The sequence below is a fragment of the Vanacampus margaritifer genome, chromosome 1, assembly GCF_051991255.1.
Source record: "Vanacampus margaritifer isolate UIUO_Vmar chromosome 1, RoL_Vmar_1.0, whole genome shotgun sequence".
Lineage (NCBI taxonomy): Eukaryota > Metazoa > Chordata > Actinopteri > Syngnathiformes > Syngnathidae > Vanacampus > Vanacampus margaritifer.
Window position 1 is genome coordinate 4,466,229 of NC_135432.1, and position 20,473 is coordinate 4,486,701.

The 20,473-nt window shown below is 38.1% G+C and overlaps 1 protein-coding gene across 3 annotated transcripts in view; it reads right to left on the reverse strand.

Moving 5' to 3' along the window:
* Positions 1-20,473, reverse strand: part of LOC144041122 (fidgetin-like) — a 35,437-nt gene that overhangs the window by 14,521 nt on the left and 443 nt on the right. For all 3 annotated transcript variants that reach the window (XM_077555265.1, XM_077555266.1, XM_077555263.1), the window contains exon 2: positions 20,163-20,205. In XM_077555265.1, coding sequence (XP_077411391.1) covers positions 20,163-20,199 — 37 coding nt within the window. In that variant the 5' untranslated portion in view covers positions 20,200-20,205. The remainder of the gene's footprint in view (positions 1-20,162; positions 20,206-20,473) is intronic.

Consider the following 20,473-nt stretch of genomic DNA (forward strand, 5'->3'; position numbering starts at 1 on the left):
CATTCAAAGAAATGTAACATTTTATTCACATACTGACACTATTGAAATAGAAATGTCCATGCAACTATTATTACCTTATTTTCTACTAATTGAACTTGTATGTGGTTGGCAGATCAATGCACTCTAGACTATGTTCAACTTAAATGTACTCAAAGAAGTTCATATTTTAGTAGGGAAACTTTGATTATTTTTGCTCTCTAAGAAGGAATCTAGAGTCTCTAGATCTAGAATCTAGAATCCCGTGATGAAATCCACTAAACTACAAGTAAAACAGCCCACACACAAGTTTTAACAAATACACAAATTGGCGTCACTTTCAATAAGACTCTCCTCTGCTACTTAACACCTTTTACAAGTCGCGCACATCTATTTTTAGCCGCAACTGTGATTAAAACACTCACACTGTCAATCGCTGCCAGCCGTAGGATCACAACAAAAGATTTAAGGCACCGTCTGCGTAAATTTGCTTGGACAAGACAGACGCGCGAGCGGGTGGGTTAAATGGGGAGGGCGCCGTTAAACAAATGCTCAGGATCAAGGAAAATTGTGCGCGGCTTTGTTTGCCGTTTCCCAGACAAAACTGAGAGAATTGCAGCTTAGGCGTGTGCGTTTGTGTGTGTCAATAATAGGTGGTGGGGGGGGGGGGGGATGATCGTTCTGTCTGTCAGCGATTCCATTTCCTGTGGCTAGCGCAACACACACTGGAAATGTTTGTTCTACACATTTTTTATTTTTTTTTAAATGTTAAAATAAACATTTATTAAGACTTTTACCACCGCTGACATGTATATTTATTAGTGATATTAATAAACCATCCTAAAAATACGTAAAATAATAATAATAATTATTATAATAATAATAATAATGGTTTGGTTATGTGTAACAAGGAAAAGATTGACAGGAATTTTAAAATGAAACAAGAAAAATAACTCCTAAAAAAAATTAAAAAATTTAAAAAAAAAAAATCACGGTTTGGGTATTATGTGTAACAAGGAACAGACTGACAGGAATTTTTAAATGAAACCTAAAAAAATAACACCCCTAAAAAAATTTTTAAAAATTAAATCACGGTTTGGTTATTATGTGTAAAAAGGAACAGACTGACAGGAATTTTTAAATGAAACCTAAAAAAATGACACCCCTGAAAAAACATTTTTAACAATTTAAATCACGGTTTGGTTATTATGTGTAACAAGGAACAGACTGACAAAAATTTTTAAACGAAACAAGAAAAATAACCCCTAAAAAATAAAAAAATTAATTTTTTATCACGGTTTGGTTATTATTTGTAACAAGGAAAAGATTGACAGGAATTTTAAAACGAAACAAGAAAAATAACCCCTAAAAAAAATTTAAAAAATTTAAAAAAAATAAAAATCACAGTTTGGGTATTATGTGTACAAGGAACAGACTGACAGGAATTTTTAAATGAAACCTAAAAAAATAACACCCCTAAAAAAATATATTTTTTTAAATTAAATCACGGTTTGGTTATGTGTAAAAAGGAACAGACTGACAGGAATTTTTAAATGAAACCCAAAAAAATGACATCCCTAAAAAAAATTTTTTTTAAATTAAATCACGGTTTGGTTATTATGTGTAACAAGGAACAGACTGACTGGAATTTTTAAATAAAACAAAAAAAATACAAACTGCTAGCAATTCATTGACCAAAATGCAAGTGCAAACGTTTTTCACTGTAGGCAGCTGGTACAGTAACAGTTTAAGCCAGACATTATGACACTATAAAAACACCAAGGGCATTTGTTATTGCTTCGTCTCGGTCCGAAGAGCCCGGGAGAGATTGTTAGTGCAAGTTGCTTTTGCACCTTGTTTTGCTATTTTATTTTTTTTGTAATTCTTTTTCTTCTTTTTTTTCTGCTGTGCTGCACTGGTTTGAGCCGATAAGCTTGACATACAAGAAAACTTATTTTGCGCTCAAATGTCGTAGATAGGCAATCAAATAGCATCAGTGTCACGGTTTTATATCCGTTTAAGCAACAGATATTTCAACACAAACTGTCGAACAACACACGTATATGCTTATATAGCTAATTATACAGCGATTTACTGAACAATTGTGACCGTCACAATCATGTACTGTCTATCCGTATGTTTATATTGCTCAAAAGCGAACACACCAAAATGAGCAGCACGATGTCTACTGAACTGAAGCAAAGAATGTGGCAAAAACGGTTTCATTTCTTTACATTCTACCTAACTAATTTGCTTCCAAAAACGTATAAATGGGTTCTACTTTGCATATTACAATGATCCCAAAAACATTTGTAAATTTTGTTAATTATTATTTTTTTTTTTTAAATGCTAGAGCATACAGAAGGCTTTGATGCAAGCTCTGAACTGAAGAGAAAGCTTTAAAAAAAATGGTAGTTATTACAAAAACGGCCAGCAGGTGGCAGTAGAGTGTAAGAGATCAACCAGGGCCATGTTGCAAAAAGGCTTTCCCCCCCAGTGTTTTAAACGGATTTGTGAATGATGAAACTCAGCTATAATCAAATGCTAATTGCTGCAGAATGGATACGGATAGAAATATACTTTTTTTTCTTGATCAAAGAAGAGACTCTAATCCATGTTTTTATAGCGACAGAACACAATATTCTGTGGGCCTTGCAAATTCTGTCCAAATCCAGTAAAACAGCTGGCTGGGAGCGAAGGGGGCTGCTTCTGTGAAAATGGTTGGCAGTGAATGAGTTCAAGCATAACTCAACACTTAATCAACTTTTTTTTTTTTGCTGATAAACTGTATAAAATGCTGTCTACATTATTTTTACATTTTAGTACATGTTTGTTTAAAGCTTGATTTGGGGGCAAAAAAAAAAAAAGTTTGCCGTCACCTTAAGGTTAAACACTGAGATAAACACAATTTGGCTGTTTGTTTTCTCACTTATTCCGGATGACGTAGTCGCACCCGCAACCCACCGGCTCATTCTCGTACACGCCTCCTTAAACGGCTTCTTCTTAGCGAGTTGCTGCTGACAATCACAGCCAGACCACGCCCAACCCTCTTCCCACCCGCAACCCAACGGTCCTCCAGGCAACACCCCCTTTGAGCGGCAATTTAAAATGTTAATGAGGGGTGGAGCAAGAGTCTGATTTCCTGTTGAGTAATCCTTTAAAGTCATTGCCAAGGTTATTATTGTTGTTAGCAAAAACGGACTAAAGAAAAAAAAAACGGAAACTGCATTGTGTGTTTATAAAATATAAAAACTAACTATAATTACTGTATGGCAAAACTGGAGACAAAAATGTCCTCCAATTAATATCATGCAAGAGCGTTTGAGGTTCATTTGAAATTTATTTACTTTACAGATGAAGGCTGGTCAAACAGCCACGACAAATACTCAAAAAACAAGAACAACACAAACTACAGCTAATACTAAAATGAAAACTAAACTAAACTAAAACAAACCACTTTCAAAAAATACAAACCTAATTAAAGCTGATTTTGAAAAACAAATTCAAAGATTTTAAGAAAAATCCCAAACCAAGCTCATTACTGTATATTTTCCGAAAGTCCAAAGATAACCGTCAAGTACAAGATGTCGAGACCAGAACCAACAACGTTCCGCAAATGGTAGCAAATCTCATCACGTAAAAGTCGTCTTTCTGCAAACACAATAATGTGGGTCAACAATGCCAATAAATATGTTTCTTTCCGTGTGACCCGGAGGTCACCCTCGGAGGGAGCGCACGCCGCCGATACTCTCGCCGATGGCCAGATCCATACCTGGGAACCCGCTTTGTTTACCTGTGCGTTGGCTAATTAAAATAGATTTTATGAGCGGAGTCCTAATCCTAGCAGAAATGAGATTGATCCTGCGACCACCGAAAAAAAAAAAAAAAAAAAAAAGACCCATCAATGAGAGGATTGGGCTACAGAAGAAAGCCGATAATAGAGCGAGCGCCTCCGTAACCTCATCTAAAGTCGCCCGTCGCCGTAAATAAAATGAGCTAATTATTGCGGCACTGTCGTTTTTAACCCCGCCTCTCATGCCACCGTCACCTCGCTGTCGCCCGTCTTGTAAATCTCCGCAAATGTGCCGCTTTTGGACATTAAGTGCTCGCTAAGCGTACCGCATGCGTCATATTTCAAGTGATGCTGAGGAGCCGTGTGTGTGCGTGGATTGTGGCTTGTAATGGTTATCCATTATCATGCATGCACGGCAACGGCGGCCCCATCATCATTTTCGAGTGACTCATTTCTGGAAGTAGCGATCTATTGGCCACTTGGAGGGAAGTGTTGGACGGGACTAATCCCAAAACAACCATTCAGGAGGTCACTCGGCGACCCCCCCACTCCCCTCGCTTGTTATTTGTCTCGTCTCACTTCATCAAGTATCGTCACATTTTCTGTACAACAACACATTTTGTGGATGTTAAAAAATTCTGACGACTCAGACTTACTCCACATCCAGACTCTAAATTAATAGAACTTGAATGTGTATGCAAACAATAAAAAAAATATCCATTTTCCATGATATTGTATAAGCACGGGGGTGTCAGGTGATTACAATTTTTAATCATAATTAATCGCATGGCTTTGCGACTTTATAAAGTGGCAAATTTGCGAGTTTTTTTTCTCGGAATATTGCCCACCCCCTCTAAAAATATATATTTATACGTGGCCCTAATACACCGTCGTACCATTTGTCATTCTGATTCATGACGATTTTTTGCACATCTATAAATTGAAGCAGAAATTGTTGTCAACCAAATCGTTTTGAATCGAAAACCGATTCTGAATCGAATCGCAGACCCAAAAATCGGAATCGAATTGAATCGTGAGACAGTCAAGGATACCCACCCCTAATGTCAGTCAACATGTCCTAAACTGCGACTTGATGAATAAAAGAAGATAATGATAATGGGAGTCTGAATGATGTCTTCCTTGTCAGCTCCTCTTTGTTTGTCATGGAGTCAACAAAACACAGATCACAAAGCTAACATTCAACATCACTTTGGGCAAATAAAAATGAAACGCGTAATTTTTTGTGTTACTCATCCATGTTCACTGATTTACATACCAGAGGCGAAAAACACATCAATTACCGCGTGTGTGTTTTAAAACGAAAAAGATTGTTATTTTTGAGTAAATCAAAAAGGGGGGGAATAAAAATAAAAATAAAAAGATGTCAGGCTGTTTGATATCAGATCTCGGAGAAGAAACTTGATGTGAGCTGATGAGCAGAAGGTATCTCAGGAGGGGGTCCGATGGTGGGGGGCTTAATGTGATCATAGGGGACGCTCGACTTTCAGGGAACAGGCTCGTAATGAGCAATCAATAACATCCTTAACGGAGTTAGAGCGAGCGGCTGACAGCAGATGCGAGGCTACGTCTGATCTCGCATTACCACACTCGTGCGCACGCACGCACACACGCACGGCGACTAGCATATGGACACACATGCTCACGGTCTCCTCAGGTGTTAGCCATCCACATGGTGTCATTGTCTTCCCATCGATCGTTGTAATCACATCCAGAGCTGATGAACGCAGGGGCCCCACTCACTACCTTTCATGGTTTTATCCCACCAACTGTTGGAGATCATTTATAATCGTGTTAGTTTATAACTAAAAGAGGTAAACAACTGTTGCAGACCTCAGTGTGGGGCCTAACAGGAATGTTGATGACATCGACACCAGCCGACTACCTGCAGCATATTGCAGCAGAAGTTAACAGTTGGGTTCTTGTGCCAAAAGGAGAATATTTAAAAGTTTGAAGAACTGGTCCAACAGAGCAGAAAGGACAAATATCCTGAGGAAAATGCATGGCGAAACCATATGGCGCCACTAATTTTCCAATATTCCGTTTTTTATTGCATTGTGTATAAAGTACGGGTGCAGCGATCACAATTTTCCCGCCGATCACCAAAAGTCTGACCTGCCATACTCGATTTTTGACTGATTTTGCAAGGCCCACAGAATATTGTGTTCTATTGCTATAAAAACATGGTACCTTCCAAAAGAAAGATTAGAGTCTCTTCTTTCATCAGGAAAAAAAAAAGTATATTTGTATCCGTTTCGTAGCAATTAGCATTAGAACATAGCTAAGTTTCATCCTTATTCACAATTCTGTTTAAAACAGTGGGATAAAGAGCTTGTTTGTAACATGGCCCTGGTTGATCTCTTACGCTCTACTGCCACCTACTGGCCGTCTTTGTAAGAACTACCATTGCTTCAAGCGCTGTCTTCAGTTCAGATTCTGCATCAAAGCCTTCTGTATGCTCCAGCATAAGAAAACAAAAAAAAACGTATAAATATGTTTTTGGGATTATGGTAATATTTTAAATAGAACGTATTTATATGTTTTTGGTAGAAAATGAGCTAAGGGTACGGTTGATCACCGATCCCCCCCCAAATTAAGGAAATCAGGGCCGATAAATCTGCTGGCCGATTTCCCTGATATTCCCTGATTTTTTTCAAACCGATGAAGTATCAAAACATTTGCAGGCTTAAGTTCTAGATGATTTCTGTGCGTTACAAAACCTGATGAAATTGTGCTTGCAGATTCCGCTGCAAACTAAATGATTAGGCACAGCCATTAAATAGGAAGTCGAAGCTCCGCTGCAAACGAGGCGTGTTCTCAGATAGCAAAAACGTAAAAAGGAAGGCAGAGATAAATACTGTTGTAGGGAAAAACCTCCCCCAGGGATGACTTCACTCAGCACAAACGCAACCTCGCATATTCAACATCACCAGGCGAAAAATGATTTCTGTTTCCACACTTGAACACAATTCTGTAGAGCAATCTGAGAACGTCTGTGAAAGAGGACGAAGAAGTAGAAATAGCAGCTCGTTGAATTGACAGCATTTGAGAATTTGAAGATGGATGCTTGAAACTTGTCTGCATGAATTCTCCACTTGCAGCCAATGATTTTTTCTAAAAAAAAGGCATTTATGTGGCTTACTATCATCCTAAAACAGTGACGATCAGTTTAAAAAGTACTTTTACACACTCACCCACATACAAAAAAAAAAAAAAAAAAAAAAAAAAGAGAGAGCAATGATGATGTCATGTCAAATCGGTAAAATTACCGAATGAACAATACTGAGCTCTCCAGAAAAAAAAAAAATAAAGTACTTTTCTTGCCAGAATAACTTAATTTTAAATGCATACTAAACGGTAAAAAAATAGGAATACAAAAACAAATAGAGCCGTCCTCTCAGAAGACCACACAGACTTCTTGTGACTGGATGATAATCCCACATTCTCCACAGTTATTCATTCTTGATGAGCATGAAAATCTATTTATCCACAAAAAGGAACTTCATACGCTCGTCACCGGACAATGTCGCTTTTATTGTCCCTTTACAAGGCCCGATTCTGGTCCACAAAGCCACCCGAGTGACTTGAGCCTGTGCCATTCATTTGATGTGCACATCAAGAGAGACTGGATCACAAAGAGCCACAACAGAAGAAAAAAAAATGTTATGAACACAGAGTAGGCCTGCTTTTCACATCAATTAGGATGACCAGATGTAGTTTTTTTCAACAAAAAACTAAATGAAATGTAAAAAATGCTTGTGTGTGTGTGACAGCTGCTTGAGAGATCTCGTTTTGGTTTGCGTGTATGACATTTAACTTCAAAGCATGAACCTTAAAGCTGCCAAAGGCAGAAATTAGAATTTCGAATCGCTACTGCCACCTGTGGCCAAAAAACGAAACTGCTTCTTCCCATAAACAATGTGTACATGACATCACATCCGCAGAGAGGGCGGGAAATTCAAACCCGAATCCCGTCAAAGGTGTTAATCTACTCATTTAAAAATGTTTCAGTCATAAATGGTCAAATAAAAGGCTATTGTAAAGATATTTTGGGGCAAATTCTTACAAAGTGCAATACCTTCATTTGCCTGACTTTTTCGTCAAATAAAACATCAACCCGTCCATTCCCTCGACTGAATGGGTCGCAAAACCCTTGCAAGCATAGACAGAGCAGTCAACACAGGAAAATCCCAACTGAGATTTGAACCCAGAACCTCTTAATTGTGAGGCAGATCTTCCAAAAACTTCACTCGGGTGCAATTGACAAATGTTAAATTAAATTCAGAGGATGCGAGAGAATTCATCATACCCCCCCCCCCCCAATAACCAAAACATTTTAATTACATTTAATTAAATGTTTGATCATATAATAATGATATGTCTTTATCAAATCCACTGACACATTTTCCAACAAATATCTCTTCACATCTAAACAACATTAATGTAACTACGGACATATAAAATACCTTTTAACATGTTTCCATTACATCTTAATTTATCCTCCGCTAATAAGTGACAAATGCACTAGCAAGGTCCGACTGCTCTGATTGTCCTTCTCAAGAGATCACGTTGCAGCGCAGAAAGCGATCAATAGCATTTGCTCACCACGCAGGAGGCGCGGGAATCTATTAAAAGGTGGCTTTTATTGCGTAATTAAACGGCCATTAGTGCACCGCGCAAGCCAAACAATAAATGGGATCAGCCTCTCATGGAGGACAAAAATCCAGATGGGTTTAATGCACAGCGTGTGGTGACACTTTGCTCAATTCCTTCAAATTGATTTTCACTCCCAATAAATTTGGATTATAAAATGTGCCCCCCCACCCACCCCACCCCGCCGCCCCCCAGCGTTTTAAACAGTGATGCGGCTTCTTTGCGGATTTTCCCCTCACATTCATGCTCCTCTTTAACTCAAAAAATAGTTTAGTACTCATGATTATTATTATTTATTTATTTATTTTTGGGGCTGAGCTTTCTATTAAAGTGTTAACTGTTCACATTTTATATCGAACCCGCACGCATTGATACCCACCCGACCCTCATCGTGCTTAAAAACGTGACGTAATGGCAATGTCAATCGACCTGGCTGTTGAAAAACGGCACTTGTGCTGCGACAGGAAATCTCGGAGTCGGTAAAAGAATCGAAAAGGACGACGCAGGAAGCGTTGTGAAGAACTTTATTGCTGTGAGACCGCAAAGCAAACAGCAAAGTCAGTGACAAGAATATTTCTCTTCAATCCAGACGGCAACGAAAAAGATTGAAATGTGACTATCCTAATTGTGAATCAGACTTTTTGTTGAGCAGGATTTTCACTTGTGTGACTCACAACATCCTAATTTGTGATCACCAAACACTAAATTGTGGCCCCGGTAAGAATGACATATGTACATGAAATATGAATTTGTAGTTTTAATATGTGGGCGAGCAAATGCACTGCAATCTGTTGAAGGTAAATGTTGATTTTTGTCATTATTAACAGTAAATGCTTCTGGCTAACAAGGATTACGCAAAGCCCAGCCGGCTTTATAGCAGATCCGCAGCCTAAAAGGAAATTCAATCATATTATCCTTTCACATTTTGTCACTTCAGCTTACAGCTTTCGCTTTAATGTTTACCATCATGTTAATTTGCTTGGCCAACTTTCGAGTGCAGTAACACAGCCATGTTGTGGCTGCAAATTAAGAATTTATGTACAAAATATACTTTTTGTATTTTTCGTGCATTATGCCTAGATTGTGGCCACCACAATTATAACTTTTTGATATTTTATTTTTATTTTGCATTTATATGTGCAATATGTGTGGCATATGAAGTTCTTTTTTTTGTGGGCGTGGCTTATACATTGGTGGCTCGACGGAGAGAATTTCAAACTGAATCATTACTTGAAAAAGAAGCTGTTAGGGACACTGGCCTTATGTGTGTGAAGGGAAAGGTGGGGGGGGGGGGGCGATTTAATATTTCACGAAGAACAAGAATTAGTAGTAGTAGAAGTTCCTCTCTTCTCTTTGGGTGCGGGGCTCACATTCCCAGTTTGTCATACCGTAAGCTTTGAGGGTCCTTTTATTCTATTAGGAGTTTATGTAAAACCAACACGGTGTGACGTGTTTAACATGCCGACCGCGTCATGTGACCCACATCTGCATTCCCAGACGCGTCCGAAAACTGCTGGAAGAAAATCTGGCTGGAAGTGTTCGGTTTAGGGGAACGGTATGGGATTTATTTTTTTTTTTTAATAGCTTTTAGGTGAACTAATGAATACACACACACACACTTGCACGCACGCACATAAACACCCACATACAAAAAAAGGAGCACAATGATGATGACATGTCAAATCGGTAAAATTACCGAATGAACAATACTGAGCTCTCCAGGAAAAAAAAAATATATAAAATTGTCGAGAGCTGCATGAACTGGCTAAGCTCACTTGTGTTCAATATCAATGTATTATATAAGGAAGTCAATTGTATTATTTTGGATTAGTTGCTCTGAGTGTAGGATAATACAATTAGGAGGGAAAATAAAATGGCGCTAGCCTCATCACAACCTTAATCGCTTTGCCCCTGGTTGTCAAAAAAAAAAGATAAGTAAAGTGTTCATCCTTGGGGTATTTGACGAAAGCATGTCAAAGATACCTAATTAAGACACCTGGGAACTGTTTTCATTCGGTAAAAAAAAATACAACTGAGACACACTCAGAGGCTTCAGTGCGACCCTAACAGATAATAGAATGAATTTAATAGTTGTCATTTAGATAAGCACGCCGTTATCTGCCTTCAAGCGAGTGAGTGCAACAAATAGTGGGGGTTCCCATCCACCCATTTTTATTCGAATTGTCAATAAATGCAAAAATAAAACTGAATGGAAATGCTAGCCCAAAATTCGCAAAACAGTTTTTACGCTTGGAAGGGATGGATTTTTAAGTGTATCAACAAAAAAAAAAGGAAAATGCCAAAACCGTATACACGTCACACGTTTTGATCGGAATATTACGTCACACGTGCGTTTGTAGTCACATAGCAATGGCGGACGATAAAGTAAGGTATGTTTGGCGGGAAACATATCTTTTTGGAATCAATTACAAAAAAGTACATATTAATGCTATTTTAGATGGGGAACAGCAAAGAAACAATACGGTTGATCAAGAATTACAAAAGCAAACTCGTACAACGTCATCGCACGGTGCAGTCGCTTTCTGGTCGTCTTCTTCTTTTTAATTACTGGTGGATCACATCTCTTTGGTGTATAGCGCCACCTACAGCGGTGGAGTCCTCTCTCAATGTTCGCAAAAGAACAACAGATGGAAACGGGCATAAGTCGCATGTCCGTTTTGTGCATTTCCAGTAAATTTGCTAAAATTTGGATGGAAACTCGACTCATGACGTTCTGTATCAGGCCACACAGAGAAACGGAACGAAAAATATTTGATTGATCATAAATTTTATACCACTTGTTCTAAGTCACAGATCTTCTGCGGGAACGTGAAAAAGGCCAAATGATAAGACAAAAGTATAACAGCCAACAACTTTCACAAAAGAGATAGCCGTGCTGAGCTGTATCTTGAATTTTTTTTAAAATTTTATTTATTTTAGTGCCTGTCTAATCAAATATGAAACAGATATTTTCAAATATGAAAAAAAATGTCAAGTATCACCGCAGGCTTGGATTATAATCATCTCCTTAGATTAGTCTAGACTAGACTAGATACATATTTGATTAGCTGGACGGAATCGGCAGATATTTTTCATTTTAGGCAAAATCTGCGATCAGCTGAAATTTCATAACTTGCCGATCAATCAATGACATGATTAATCAGATCTACAAAATAAAACAGGGATGTTCTTTGCTACCATTGTTGATAATACATGGTTCTTTTCCTATATTTTTTAAATTTGGGAAGTTGCATGTTTGTTGGAAATCATCCCTTTTTCCCATGTATTGAATGTTTATCAGCATTTTTGTGAGAAGTTTTAGGGTTTAACTGTTATTTATTCCTAATATATTTCAATGGTCGTCATTTATATGCAAATTTGGGCTATTTGTGGGCTGGGCTGGTCCCAATCCCTCACAAATAGCGGGTCGTAAATAGTTGTTTGTCTATCTTCTGTTCACATCAGGTGATCAGTTATCACCCCCCCCCCCCCTTTTTTTTTTCTTAACTCAATCAGTGATTGGCTTCAAAATTCCGATTGTGCAAAACGTACTTATGGTACGTAAAGATGCTTGAGAATGGATGAGCGCAGTGGAGTGTGAGTTCCGGCGAGGGAGGAGGGGCACAACACAGGGGGACAAGACCTATTGTGATTTAAAAAATAAATAAAATAAAATAAAATAAAGGCTTGACCATTCATATATAGTCAATTAATTAAAATAGCCATTTGATTGTGTACGCTCATTTTGTGTGACCCTACATAATAAACAAGCGATGATGACATCATTCAGAAAAAAAAAAATTCATATGATGATGTGAAAATATATTGTGAGACATTTGTGCGGTAAAATTTGCAAATCCAACTGTCAAGTTGCGTCCCCTCCATGCACTCGACAAGACGTTTTTCACACTGGCACGATTCAAGCAGCTTCAACAATCGCATCTTTGTTGTATTTAATTGTTGAAGCAACAATATGGCATCTGTGTGTGATGCTGTGAAAATATGAATGAGCCATTCACGCGGCTCAATGGACTTGCTTGACAGCGGCCACCTAGTTTCTCTCCCTGCCATCAAAGACTCTTCGAACCCCCCCCCCCCCCTAAACATTTTCAATGCCTTGGCACTTGACACTTCCCCCTGGAAGCAAGTACTAAGCCCCTCTCTGGGATTCGAGCGCTCGGCGCAAGCGCAGCCACAATGGGGCAAATCGTAACGCGCTTTGTGAGACTTGGAGGACAAAGCCCACATTAGCCGGCATGTCATGTGGACTCCCAAGAGGGGATTCTGAGTGGCCTTGAGGAATGCGGTGTGAAGAGGATAAATATATGTTAGTGCGTAAGGAGATAGAGCTTTAGCAATCGTCAAGATGGGACAGTTCACAAGATTTATTTTTTATTTTTTTTAATCCAAGGCCATCTCGACAGATGTTCTGCATAATATACAACGTTTCCAAAATGTTCTAAATCAATTTTGACAATTTGAGGAAAATTAGAGGGAATATTTACCCTGACCTGCAAATTTTAAAAACTTTAAAATTTCACCCTGTTAAAATATTATAGTTTGTATGAACATCAGTATGCAAATGGCATGGCAAGGACGACTGCTATAAATTTAGCATTTAGCGTAACTTGTTTTAGAAAAGTGTTCATTTGTTAACATTCATTCAGTGCCAGCCATTTTTAGACCCTCCTTTCCCTTGCCACGTGATTTTTTTTTAAATTATAAATATATACCTGTGATTAAAGGGATACTTGACTTATTGAGCCATTTTCAACAGTAAGGAGTTAATATTTTGTCTATAATGAATGTAATAACGTTTTCATAAACAATAATACCTTTAAATACGATTTTTTTCTACTTGCTGTCGACTGAAGATGACATCAACAACTGTGCTGAGGAAATTGGTAACAACCAATCACGGCGCACCTGTTTTCTGGGTTTGGTCAGCAAATTGAGCCATGATTGGCCGGTTCCCATTTCCTCAGCAGTGATGTCATCTTCAGTCGACAGCAAGTGGGATTTTTTATTTTTTTTTTAAAGAAACCCCGACTGTCATGACAAGTTTGCTCTATATTATTTATTTGGTTGTTACTAACATAACTATGAAATTTATTTTGCAAAAATAATTTCCAGTTTAATACATTTTGTAGAAACTTTATTTGGACGTTGCAAAGCATTGTAAGTAGCGATGTAGAAATGGCGAGCAATGTGAAGTGCCTTTACAGAAAGTAAGATAAGCCTCGTAGCGTTCCTAAAGAAACAACATGCGATGGGGAGAGTCAACCCCCCCCCCCCTCCTCCCACGCCGTGCGCTCATCATTCAAGAGTTTTGATCGTCCCTTTAGGAACGCTACAGAGGCTTACTTTGCTTTCTTTATAGATGTTTCACATTACTCGGCAGAGCAAGTAGCCCTGGATGCAGAGTGCAGTTTGGGGCGTGCCTCAACATCGGGTGGACTTAAACGTTTGACTCCGCCCACATGGATTTTTCAAACCATTTTTTCCCCAACAAAATTTGTAGATTTAATGATGCACCGTCTTATAACGTAAAGTTGTTTTTTTTAAACACATTATGAAGCATTGAAAATTACAAACACCCTCATTCAGCCCGGGGCGGAGCTTAACTATAAACGGTTTGAGAAAGAGGCCGAAGTGCAGTACTACATGTCTCCAGCAGATAGCGCATCCCTAGATGGTTGAGGTCAGTATTTGGCTTTCGGTCAGTTTTTAATTTTTATTGTTCAATAAAGTGTTCAAAAATACTGTAATCATGATGTGGTAGGGTTAAGGTTAGGGTTACGTTTAACAACTAAGAAAGAAAGAAAGAAGGCGCTTTGAGGTCGAAAATCCGTGTGGGCGCAGACAAACGTTGAGGTCCACTAAATGCGTTGCAATGTAAATAATGGCGGCGTACGTCCAAATTAAGTTTTTACAAAATGCATTAAACTGGAAATTATTTTTGAAAAATAAATATCATAGTTATGTTAGTAACAACCAAATAAATCATATCAAGCAAAATTGTCATTACAGTCGGGGGTTCCTTTTAAAGGTATTAATTGTTCATGAAAAAAATAATGACGTTATCACATTCATTTTAGACAAAATATTATCTTCTTACAGTTGAAAATGGCTCAATTAGTCAAGTATCACTATAAATGTCTGGATTCTTAAACAAGATACAAACACGTCCCTGGCACTGCACGACTTAAATGACAGAGATACAAAATATGGAGTATTATGATTGTCATTATGTTAATCACAAGAAATCAAAGTCATCTATATTTGTTGCTTATATTACACCAGACAAAGAACCAATTCAGGCTAAAAAAAAAAAACAGCTTCTATCACCAAGATGGAAAATGTGTCTCGATACCTGCCCACATTAAGAACTTATAATGACTACAGCTCACAACAAGTAAGATATGTGCAATATTGTCTGATCAAAAAACTGACAATTATAAATAATCAAACTACTGCCATATCATTGTATGGACATTCTCCCAAATGTGAATAACTATGTTTTGTAAATAATAAGTATATTTTTATGCAATTGTTGTTTTTACCACAATGCTGCAATTTGTATGATAAACTGATTTTCATTGTTCCTGTGACAGTGACAATGGAGCTCTATTGTATTCTATGCACACACATGCATGCAAGGGAGAGGTCTAAGATTCACAGTGCAGCTCTCGCTTTCCTTTCACATCGTCTCTTTCCAGTGTGCACCAAAATGTGTACTTGCTCTATGCATTTCCAAGTCTAATGTAAACCTATGTATTTTTTTCTACTAACTAATAAACAATCCTTACTCTTGTGCTGGGTAAAAGTAACAATTTATCAGAGATCAAAAGGTATAGAAACTGTAATTATACAATAAGCCTTTGCTATTAACAATGGAAAACAATCTTTTCGCGGCAGTTCTTGCAGCTATGGTGACCTCTGCAATAACACCGACGCCAACAGTGGACAAGCATACACCTACTCAAAAGTCAATACCATGCGTGAATCCTCCTCCTTGTGCATGATTAATGCATCACGCAGGGGAGACGGGTGCAGGAGGACGGGCTCATGCATGTGTCCATCCTGCCATTACAATTCCGCCCTCTCGCTTGCCTCCCGGGGACAAACTTGTACTACGGCAACACATGTGCAAAGGGTTGAACCCTGCCACAAATAGAGAAAAATCAGTGAGTAATTCAAGTTACCACTAAACGGTTGGTAATTAAAAAAACGTACTACTTTTGTGTAAATGAAACTCTTCAACATAGTTTCTTGGCATCAAGAAGCCACAAGACGGTGGCAAGGCACTAGGTTTAGCTAAATGAATTTCCTCGAGCCACTTCAACATAGTTTAGCTTGAGCACAAAATATTATATGCAAAACTAGTGAAAGGCCGATATGGGTTTTACACGGCGGCTACCGATACCGATTATTAATAGCCAAGGAGGCCGATAACCGATATTTCAAGTTGATATTTGCAATAAAAGAGAAAATATTAGTTGCCTTTTTTTTTTTTTATTACGTTTAAAGAATAGACAGCTTTGCTTAAAAATTAACAAAAAAATAACACCACATGTAGGGAGCTTACAATGTCATGAGTATTAGCATTAAGCTAAATTAAAAACTAAGCAAGTAAAGAGTTTTCTAAAGTTTTGTACTATAAATACAATTTTCCCAGATGTCAACATTATTTTCTTTATTTTTAAAAATAAAGTGTAGGATGTTTCCAGAGTCAGCATCATCATATATTAACCCAGCCATTTTTACTGAAGCAACCCCCTTCGCTCCCGGCGGTTTTACCGGATTTAGGCTGATTTTGCAAGGCCCGCAGAATATTGTGCGACTATTGCTACAAAAACATGGAACCTACCAAAAGAAAGATTAGAGTCTCTTCTTTCATCAGGAAAAAAAAGTATATTTGTATCTGTTAATGTTTTGCAGCAATTAGAATTAGAATATAGAATAAGTTTCATCATTATTCAGAAATCTATTTAGAATTGTGAGTAATTGAGGGGATTTTTTCAACATGGCCCTTGTTGATCTCTTATACCTTCTCTTTAGTTCAGAGGCTGCATCAAAGCCTTCTGTATGCTTTTGCATAAATAAATAAAAACATAAACTATAAATACCATGGCAATATTTCAAATAGAAAGTTTTTATACCTTTTTTAGATGAAATGAGTTAAGTGGAAATTTAAATAAATCCATAAATGAAAAGTTCCCAGTATCTCACTGAGCAACAAATGCATGTAAAATTGTGACTGTAGCTAATTTAGGTTTTTCAGGGTTCCTAAAAGGTTTCAAAAGGTCTTCCTTCGCAGACAGTGAAAAATTGTCTGAATATTTTTCGAAATGTCTTTGCGACAAGTAAAAACTGTTTGTGAACATCTTACAAATCCTGATAAAAACCCTAAATTCGCTACGTTTGCAAACATTCATCGCTTAGTGAGATACAAGCTTTATTGGCCTTCAGATTTGTAAAAAGGCCGATATCTGTCAAAATGCCAAATATCGGCCTATAATCAGTCTATCCCTATCCAAAACTACCCAACCAATCTTCACGATAGTATCATTCACGCTGATTCACAAACAATTACTACATCATAGAATTTGTTCGCACTTTGAGCCACACGATGATACAATCCATCTTGGAATCAAAATGACCCCATCCTTAAATCCTGTGCCGATCGCCAGCAACCAAATGCACAAACAAAAAGAAATACAGGATGTCCTCCATTCGTCCATTTCCTGGGAAGGTCACCACTTAATCAAGACACAGAGAGACCACCATAATTCACACCTAAGGGTCATTTATCGTGTTCAATGAACCATAAGCATATTTTTGGAATATGGGGAGGAAGCCGGATTAGCTGAAAAAACTGCCAAACAAGCAGAGTGAGAACATGCAAACGCTATACAGAAAGACCCAAGCACAGATTCAAACCAGGATCTTTTTTCTCTTTTTTCTTAAGAGTTTAGCCTTGGGAGACGTTAGTATTCTGCCAACGGGTGCCTACTGCAGTTTTTCTTGGCATTCTGACATTTAACAGCCTTGTATGAAAGATTTCAAAAGTTTAAGGTAGGTATGTCGTCATTTTTTGTATCCGTCTTTAGGATACGTGACACTTGCACATGCTGAATGTTTTAATATCTGTTGGGGAATCTGGGCCAAAGGTGCTAGAGTTCTACCGTTTAGCATTCAATCACATTTCTCTGATTAAAGCGTCTATCTTGGCATGTTCCTAAAAGGTGGATTTGGGGTTCAAGCGCAAAATAGCTTTTAATGCAAGAAATTAACATGGAAATGAATTTTGTCAATTCAAAACATGAAGAAAAATGGCTGAGGTTGATCTTAGATCGGGTCGGGGTCTTTGATAACTCACATTACTCCTCCAAAGTGTTATCTGGCTGCATCTGGTTATTGGGAGGGGCGAGAAAAAAACAAGCACGTAACAGCTCAACCGATTGGATGACTTTAAGGGTTGACGTGCAGTTTTCCCCCACGTTTGACTTCAGGTCAGATCTTACGAGCGAAATCCACCTTTACATTTTTTGACAAGATAAAAACAAAAGGCTAGTTTGTATTGCTGGAAAAATCAGACGTTTGACGCGGCGAGTAAAAGTCAACTAATGACAGTCAGCAGTTCACAACTCGCTGCTACGGAAAAAGTGCAAAAACAAAGTTTCCGACGTTGTGAAAGCACCATGAAAGCACCATTTTGCTTGCATAGCATTAGTAACTAGCAAGAGTGTAGCATATGTTATTCTGGTTATTCTGTTGTCCCACTAGCGTCCTTTGAGCTGTTTAATGACAACCCAGTTGGAGTTAACTGTAAAACTAAACACACAATAAGAATTACATCCACTGTATATTTAAATACAAAACATGCTTCATTTTTAAAACATCGCTAGCCTAGCGCTAATGCTAAAAGCAAAGGAAGGATCCCATTTAAATGCTAACCGGAAGTTAGCACCGACTTTGGGAGGGTTTTTTCCTTCAAATAACGAATATTCACACCCAAATGCTGTGGGAAGACATAACCACAGGTAAGATGACACGCAAAGGCACATATTCCCCGTAGCTTTCTTCTGTACTCACTTTTACGTGTGTACACCACGGGTGCTGTTTTGGGAGGTTGGAGCAGATCAGGATGTCAAATCGTTTTGAGGGACCCGCAAAAGCCATTCACGCGCAGCGCATAAATACGTCAACGCAAGCACCACGATGCAACCAAAGCGCCATTGGGCAAACGTGAAGTGAGCAGGAAAAGAAGAGGGTCAGTACAAGACCAGGAGGGATTTGCGGATTTGCATACGCTCAGGCGTCCCATGCAAAATATACTGTAACAGACACTTAACATATTTGCCTAAAGAGCATCAGGCTTTCCTCGCTCACACACACGTGCAAAACACAACGCACATGTTGTCCCCATCCAACTGCTTTACACCTGTCAGAGGTCCCAAGGGGCAGGCGGAACCCGGGATGCTAAAACAGCTTTTAATGGTAAACATTACAGACTGATAGAAAGTGTCAGGATAATTTATCTGTATGGCCCCACCGGGAGCCGCTTCAGCGCTCTTTTCAGGGGAGGCAAAAAAGTGTGGATTTACAAAGAAGAGGCATAGAAGAAGCTTTTCCGCCGGATTTGCTCACCGTCTATCTCACACGCTGTGATGTGAGGCCACGCGCTACATATATAATGAGGCCAATTATTGCCACAGAGGAAAGACATTGTATAGCCACCAGCAGATACACTTAACAAAACAGTGACATTTTTCAGACTTATTATATGTTTTACATGCTAACCCCCCCAAATAAAAAACAAACAAACACAAATTATTGTACATGTTCCACTTCACAAATAACACACTCATAAATTCCTGTGTGGTCTAAAACTCACTCAGCAATTCGCTATTGCATTTCAGCATTAAGCAGGAGTTCCATCTTTCCACCATGAGAGAGAAACAATGCAACATTTAACACAGCAAAAACAGGTTTTTGAAACCGCAAGTATATGCCGGTCCTATAGGGACTGGGTGGCATATTGGGGGGGCAGTTATGGCCATTATGACTCAACCAGTGGGAACAATTGAATCCATCTACTATAGGATATTCTGCTGTGCCTGCTCATCATCTTCAGTTTTATTAGCATTTGTGTTTTGTAGGTTTTACAATCAGAGACAGTATTGTTTTATAAACACTGATGACAGTAAATCTAATCATTTAACATGTGATTTCATGAATCACATTATTCTATTTAAATGTACATAAGAACTGTTACTTTAGCGCAAGTGAAATTATTTTTGCTACTAAAAAACAAACTTCTTTAAAATGAATTATAACCTCCAAGTCAAATGCAAACATACAATATCATCACATATGAATAATATACACCTTTGTTATTTTTTGATTAACAAAAAAAAATCTAGTTTGATAGTTCTATCAAATGATCCACAGACATAAGGTGAGGTGAAAGGTTGGAATGAGTCATTTGCATAATTTTCAATTTTAAGGTGCCATTTCATGCAAGACATTGCAATACGATATACAGTAATTCCATCCAGTTGTGCAGAATTTCCTAGATTTGGTTCCATTTATTTTAAGTCTCCAATAAGATTTTTCTTGTGTTCAACACGTTGGCGACAGAAACAATGACTACTGAATGAACATTTCTAACAATAGTGACGGGAGAAAAATGAATGAATGAATGAGAAAAGCTTACCATAGACGCTACTGCTGTTGCTGCTGCTGCTGATCATTTCGAGCTGCAAAAGGTAGAAAGGAGAAAAAAATATTCATGGAGGGGAATTATATTGTGTTTAAAAAAAAAAAAAAACGACACAATTTCACGTTCAGACGGGCGAGGAACTTATTATTATTGTTGTTACTATTCTCATCAACTTATTTGTCAAGTTGAGAACACAGGTTCAAAAGGACCTAAAAATGCATTGTATTCACGCCAACTTGTAAAGCAAAGCTGTGGAGTTGTATTAATTACGTTCAGGGCCCGGCAGGTGCGCTCCGATTAAAATG